The 7,166-nt window shown below is 45.3% G+C and overlaps 1 protein-coding gene across 7 annotated transcripts; it reads left to right on the top strand.

Moving 5' to 3' along the window:
- Positions 1-11: 11 nt before the first annotated feature.
- LOC125525675 (uncharacterized) lies at positions 12-6,852 on the top strand. 7 transcript variants are annotated; one of them, XM_048690677.2, is made up of 5 exons: positions 13-3,194; positions 3,791-4,011; positions 4,121-4,186; positions 5,841-6,099; positions 6,184-6,852. In XM_048690677.2, the coding sequence occupies exon 1, from the start codon at positions 126-128 to the stop codon at positions 3,111-3,113; it is 2,988 nt and encodes a 995-aa protein (XP_048546634.2). In that variant the 5' UTR covers positions 13-125; the 3' UTR covers positions 3,114-3,194; positions 3,791-4,011; positions 4,121-4,186; positions 5,841-6,099; positions 6,184-6,852. The 7 variants fall into 7 exon arrangements, with proteins under 7 accessions (XP_087393343.1, XP_048546634.2, XP_087393342.1 ...); XM_087537216.1 differs by having other exon boundaries at positions 5,432-6,099; XM_048690675.2 differs by having other exon boundaries at positions 5,397-6,099.
- Positions 6,853-7,166: the final 314 nt, after the last annotated feature.

Raw genomic sequence — 7,166 nt, 5'->3', positions numbered from 1 at the left:
GAAAGAAAGAAAAGCCAGCGAAGCACGGCCGCCTCCTCCGCCCCCGCCCCTCCCCGCGCCGCCGCGCGGCTAAACCCCCACTAACCCCTCACAGCCGCCGCCGCAAAACCCTAAACCCCGCCGCCATGCGCCGCCTCCCGCCCCTCCCCCAGCGCGCCGCCGCCGCCGCCGCATCCGCATCCCCATCCCCATCCCCATCCACCTCCACCCCCGACCTCGTCGCCGAGCTCGGCCGCGTCCTCTCCACGCGCCGCTGGAACAAGGGCCGGGCCTACAAGCGCCTGGCGCCCTCCGTGACCCCGGCCCTCGTCGCCGACCTCTTCCGCGCCCCCTCGGCCGCCCCCGACCCGGCCACGGCGCTCGCCTTCTTCGACTGGGTCGCGCGCCGCCAGGGCTTCCGCCACACGGCCGCCTCCCACGCCGCGCTCCTCCACCTCCTCTCGCGCTGGCGCTCCCCCGCGCGCTACGAGCCGCTCGTCTTCTCCATGTTCGGCTGCGCGCGGACCGCCGAGGACGCGCGCGCCTCCGCCGACGCCCTGCGGGCAATCTGCCGAACGGGTGCCGCGCGCCACGCGCTGTCCCCGGCCTGCTACAACTTCGCGCTCAGGTCGCTCGCCCGCTTCGACATGACGGAGGAGATGGAGCGGGTCTACTCGCAGCTCGTCGGGGACGGGCTGCTGCCGGACACCAAGACGTACAACGCCATGATTAAGTCCTACTGCAAGGAGGGCGACCTCCCCAAGGCGCACCGGTACTTCAAGCTGCTGCTGGAGTGTGGGCTGGAGCCGGACACGTTCACGTGTAACGCGCTGGTGCTGGGTTACTGCCGGGCGGGCAACATCAGACGGGCCTGCTGGCTGTTGCTGATGATGCCGCTGGTCGGTTGCCAGAGAAATGAGTACTCCTACACCATTTTGATTCAGGGCCTGTGCGAGGCGCGGCGTGTAAGGGAGGCACTTGTCCTGTTTTTGATGATGAGGGCTGATGGGTGCTCCCCGAATTCACACACATACAAGTTCCTGATCAGCGGCCTATGTAAGGAGGGCAGGGTCGCCGACGCCAGGATGTTGCTTGATGAGATGTCTCGGGGAGGTGTTGCTCCAAGTGTTATAACATATAATGCAATGATCGTAGGGTATTGTAAGGCAGGAAGGATGCAGGATGCATTGGGGATTAAGGAGCTGATGGAAGGAAATGGGTGCCGCCCGGATGACTGGACATACGGCACTTTGATCCATGGCCTCTGTGATGGGAAGATGGATGAAGCTGAGCAATTGCTGGATAGTGCTGTTAAAGGAGGTTTTACACCTACGGTTGTTACATTCACTAACCTGATCGATGGGTACTGCAAAGCTGAAAGGATTGATGATGCACTCAGGGTGAAAAATAATATGATGCTGAGTAAGTGTAAACTTGATATACATGTTTATGGGAAGTTGATCAATAGCCTCATTAAGAAGGATAGGTCAAAAGAGGCGAAGGAGTTGTTAGCTGAAATTTCGGCAACTGGTTTGGTTCCAAATGTGTTCACCTACACATCTGTAATTGATGGCTTTTGCAAGATCGGGAAGGTTGATTTCGCACTAGAGGTCTTGAAAATGATGGAACGCGATGATTGCCAGCCAAATGCATGGACCTACAACTCTCTGATGTATGGGTTAATTCAGGATAAGAAACTTCACAACGCAATGGCGCTGATAACTAAAATGCAAAAAGATGGAATAACTCCTGATGTTATCACCTATACCACTTTGGTTCAAGGTCAGTGCAATCAGCATGAATTTGATAATGCTTTCAGGTTACTTGAAATGATGGAGCAGAATGGTCTGACACCCGATGACCAATTACACGCCGTCTTAACTGGTGCACTGTGCAAAGCTGGAAGGGCTGAAGAAGCTTATTCATTTCTTGTTAGAAAAGGAGTAGCCCTAACCAAGAGACTCTATACTATTTTAATTGATGGGTTCAGCAAGGCAGGCAAAAGTGACATTGCCGCCACCCTCATAGATAGCATGATTGGTGAGGGGTGCACACCAGATTCGTACACGTATAGTGTACTGCTGCATGCTTTATGCAAACAAAAGAAGCTGCAGGAAGCTTTGCCGATACTGGATCAAATGACTCAAAGGGGAATAAAATGTACCATTTTTGCTTATACAACTCTAATCAACGAAATGCTCAGAGAAGGGAAGCATGACCATGCTAAAAGGATGTATGATGAAATGGTTTCATCAGGTCACAAGCCAAGTGCAACCACATATACTGTATTCATTAACTCATACTGCAAGGAAGGTCGAGTGGAGGAGGCTGAGAACTTAATTGTGGAAATGGAGAGAGAAGGTGTTGCCCGTGATGCAGTGACCTACAACACATTCATTGATGGCTGTGGGAATATGGGATATATTGATCGCGCATTTCATACTCTGAAGCGCATGATGGATGCATCATGTGAGCCAGATTATGCGAGCTACTGCATTCTGCTCAAGCATCTTCTAAAAGAGAATTTTAATTTCCATTATGTAGACACCTCCGGCATGTGGAACTTCATAGAGTTGGATACTGTTTGGCAGTTTCTTGAAAGGATGTCAAAACATGGTTTGAATCCCACAATAACGACATACAGTTCTCTCATTGCAGGATTCTGCAAAGCCAACCGCATTGAAGAAGCATGTGTTCTTTTTGATCATATGTGCTGTAAAGATATACCACCCAATGAAGAGATATACAAATTACTTATCAAGTGCTGTTGTGATACCAAGTCCTTTGAGAAGGCCTCTTCATTTGTGCACAACATGATACAACACAGGTTTCAGCCTCATCTTGAATCATACCAGCTTCTTATACTGGGACTTTGTAACGAGGGAGAATTTGAGAAGGCTAAATCACTGTTCTGTGACTTGCTTGAACTGGGCTATAATCATGATGAAGTTGCATGGAAAATTCTAAATGATGGTTTGCTCAAAGGTGGTTATGTTGATATATGTTCTCAGATGCTGTCTACCATGGAGAATAAACACTGTTCCATTAGTTCTCAGACACATGCTATGGTGACCAATGGCTTGCATGAGGCATCTGGCAGTCTGGTTGGTGAACTCCAAGGAGAAGCTCTTTGAGTCAGCTTGACTGATATGTTCATGCTAATAGATGGTGTGTTTCATTGGCCACACATTTAGTCTGTAACTTTCAGTCCGATGGTAAGTGTCCACACAAATCATGTGGAGTCCTCCGTCCCAAATTAGGTGTCTTAACTTTGTACTAACTTTAAGGTTAAGACACTTATTCTGGGACGGAGGGAGTACTATATAATTATCCAAACACGTTATTGCTAAAACTTAGTAGACATAATTTTCTGCCCATCAGTACACCTTCCTTTCTTGATTTTCCGTTCCATGAAAATCTTGCCTACAAATTGTCATGTTGTTTTCAAATCATAACCTGTATCATCCTTCACCCTAGAAACTAACCATGTCACATGGCTCTATATGGTTTCGAATCTGCTGAAAGCTCCACCCCTTCATGGCATAATTGATCTTTTATAAACCTGCAGAATATAATGGTTGCTAGACTTGTCACGATTTAGCAAATATGATCAATTATTGATTGTGGTAGTCCAGTAAAGCAGATACTTTGTTGAGAAAGTTGTACAGTACTCCCTCTGTAAACTAATATAAGAGTGTTTAGATCACTAAAATAGTAATCTAAACGCTCTTATATTAGTTTACGGAGGGAGTACAAAACTTCGATCAAGGCATCAACTAACTAAAAGGTAATCCCTTCCTTTTTTTGCCAGGAAGACATGTGCAATTTTGATATAAGTGAGGCACATGTGCAGGTTGCATGCAGCACCGCGTTCTACATGACTGACTTGAGATGAGCAACATCCAGTTAGGATGCCGTTTGATCAGCTAAATGCCAATACATGTTGCTCAAGCTGATCTGTTTGTCAGAAACAGGATTATCATACCAATTCATATTCAAACCAAAGGCACTTTCTCGTCACGCAGTTGGGAGGTATGTACTGCATGGCTTCTCCATTCTATGTGATACGTTTGCTTTACTATGCATTTGGTTACCTTCTTATGTTGATGTTACAGAAGCATCATCCTTCCCTTTTATGCAGATAGTCAGTGTCAGGCTCACCCAAACCTATGGCTTATGGAGTCTCATTGCTTGCTTTACTTTGGGGGTAATCAATTATACCTGTCATTCTTTGATTGCCATATTTTGGTGGTATAGATGCCGTACAGTTCTTTTTACATTGGAGAAGTTTATTTTTGAATGATATGACTCCTATTATGTAGTGATTCTTATCAGAGCATTTAGTGTGGTGCGAAATAATGTATCAACTTGAAAGAATTAAACTTAAAAAATATTGGATAGGTACAGACTTACTTTGTAAAAAATAGATATGTAGATAGACTTGTTTACTACTACCTTTGTCCTCGAATGTATGCCACTGTGGGGTGCATAGAGTCAACCTTTAGAAATCTTGATGACTAATATGTGAGAAAGTACAATTTATTCATTTTACATAATTATTTTACATTGTCCACGCTTATTGTTTTCTATAAAACATGTTATGTTCAGAAATTATAGTCATAGTCCTGCATCAGAGGCTGTAAAAGAACATCATACATTTGTGAATGGAGTAGGATTTCTTGTTTAGCTATGTTTTATATACTTTCAAATCTTGGCCAACAAAGAACAGTGGTTTGGATTGCATTTTGCCACATTGAGACATCCAGTGGCGGAGACAGGGGAATGCCAGCAGCCCCCCCCCCCCCCCCCCCCCCCCCGCCCCCCCGCCCACACACACACACACAGAGACACATCATGGTTTTGCTACTAAACTACTGATGAATAGTGCTGAATTAGAGATTTTTTACTATTGAACATCTATTTTCCTATGGACCGGCCCTCCCCAACCTATTTCAACGGCACTTGACCCCCCTAATCCAAATTTTCTGCCTCCGCCACCGGAGACATCATTCATCGTCCGTGGCGAGACTTTGACAACATGAAACATGATAGTTTGATGCGGTAACACGTTCTACAAGACAGGCACTCATTTGAACTCAAAGTGACAACTAGTTCATGGTCCAGAGGGAGAGTGAGTGAGAGTGATACTTGGCAAAGTGACAACTAGTTCAGTACTTTAACTCCTAAGAGTAAATTGCAGCACAAGTTGCATCTGGACCATGAACTAGAAATCTGAATAAGCGTGGTAAATCAATATATTCCTACTCTCCTTCCTCTCTGCCCTTGTGGTGCCAGTGGGCCTGCCATCATGCCACCTGGTTCCAGGGCTATCTCATATAGGCCTTAGCCCCCCTATCCTACCATGGTTAATAACACCTGCATGGTTTGAAGCATCACCATTTTTCTAAATCAAATAGGTACGAGAGTATAACTTGAGATGTTATTAGTCTAGTGATGAAATGCCGTTTAGCTGATCAAGTGCAAAGAGCACCCTCGAGTGAAAGGTTGGGTTCAGTCATTGCACTTGGAAACTGGAATCTCTGGATGACTGCGTAACCTACGTGAAGGCTTGCATTGATGCCTAATTCAGAGATGCCAAGACTTCATGCTCTTAACTGAAGAGTATCAATCTCAGGTATGTCTTCTGTGTTCGTCTATCACACTGTCCTGTGATTTCTAGGGATGTCAAGTTTGCTCTCTTGTGCGGATCTCTGATTTTGGGCTTGCAGAGTGGCTTTTTGAAAAATCGTGTCGTGTTTCCCATTGAATTACGATAGCCTAATGATAATTCCATATTAGCCAGAAGACCAAAACAGTAGTGTGATTGTTGTTTTAACTGTAACTTTACACCCTTAATACAGGCATATGGCTCCAGAGTACTTGCATGCATGCGATCATAATGAGAAGATTTCTGTGTTTTCATACGGACTTTTGCTTCTCGAATTGTCAATCCATTCTTGATCAATTGCATAGGCAAAACCACTGCTTGATTGAACAACATGAAAGAGCCAGTGGACCCTTCTCATGATATTGCATATTACCCAGAGAAGAACACGCGCCCCAACAGTTGCATTCATGTGCATTCACCACAGCGCAAGCTCACGGCCTTGTATGAAACCCGTGAGTGAGTTATACATATCTGCCATTTGCAAGTGCAAATTGAGCATCAAATTGACGAGGTGGTATGCTGGTTGTTGGTTGCAGGTACTCCGTTTCTTGGAAGGTAGATAATCACTTGAACAGATGTGAGGACCTCAACTCCCAAAGCTCCACATGTTCAACTCGTGATTCAGAAGACTAGAATGGACTCGGACACTCTAGCTACCTTGATGATGTGGAATGCGGCACACACAGGTTGCCTTGGAGCGGTGAAATTTAGTAGGAGTATCTGTTGACAGGTTATTCCATCTTTTGTAAATCATCGGTCTCTACATTGTGATCCTCCAGTTTTTCATATGTTGAAGATTGCACGGATTTGAGAGACCAATCATCACCGCTGGGAATTTCCATTAGTATTCAGAATTATTTCCTGTTTCGTCACTGTGGACTTGTTTTCTCTGGACTGTTTTTACTTGTAGGGTCCTCTGTACTTGTTGATGAATAATTCCAGTTTATGCACGAACAAGTTGAGCACGTGACTATATACTTTGTACAGATGAATCTCATGATGTACTCCCTTGTAAAGACATATAAGAGCTTTTATAGATCACTAGTACCAATGTACTATGCCCGTCTCCGGCACTAGTGATACTGTGATAGTGAAGAGATGTGCAGGGGATCTTTGTCAATCCTTTTTTTTTGGCAAGACATGTAACATGCTACTGCAAGTTTCTCGGATGTGAGCTTAGTTCTTTGCATGTGTTCTTAGTTCTATTTGTGAATTGTTTCTTGCTTACTTTTTTTTCTTCATGTTATCGATAGCTAATGTTCATTCCTGCAGTTATTGTATTTATTAAAACGAAAGGCCTTGCCTTGATCCCATTTCTCAATGAATCAAAAGGACTTTGAAGATTCAGTGAACACTCAGGGATGCGATAGACATGACCAAAATAGCAACCGTTTTGCCATGCTTGCAGTGTAGTGCGCCCCTTGATATCTTCAATTCTTCATCATGACTGCTCAAGCAGCTTAAATCTACCATGGTACAATTACCAGGACGCCCTACTTCTGGGCTGGTCCATGTGCAG

Source organism: Triticum urartu, chromosome 7A, assembly GCF_056163025.1.
Source record: "Triticum urartu cultivar PI428250 chromosome 7A, HENAU_Tu73, whole genome shotgun sequence".
NCBI lineage: Eukaryota > Viridiplantae > Streptophyta > Magnoliopsida > Poales > Poaceae > Triticum > Triticum urartu.
Note: the sequence above shows the minus strand (reverse complement) of the source record. Positions and strands in the feature narration are given on the sequence as shown.

Bases quoted from the DNA above. Each gene is read 5' to 3' on its own strand.
- LOC125525675 (XM_087537217.1), top strand. From the start codon at position 126: ATGCGCCGCCTCCCGCCCCTCCCCCAGCGCGCCGCCGCCGCCGCCGCA.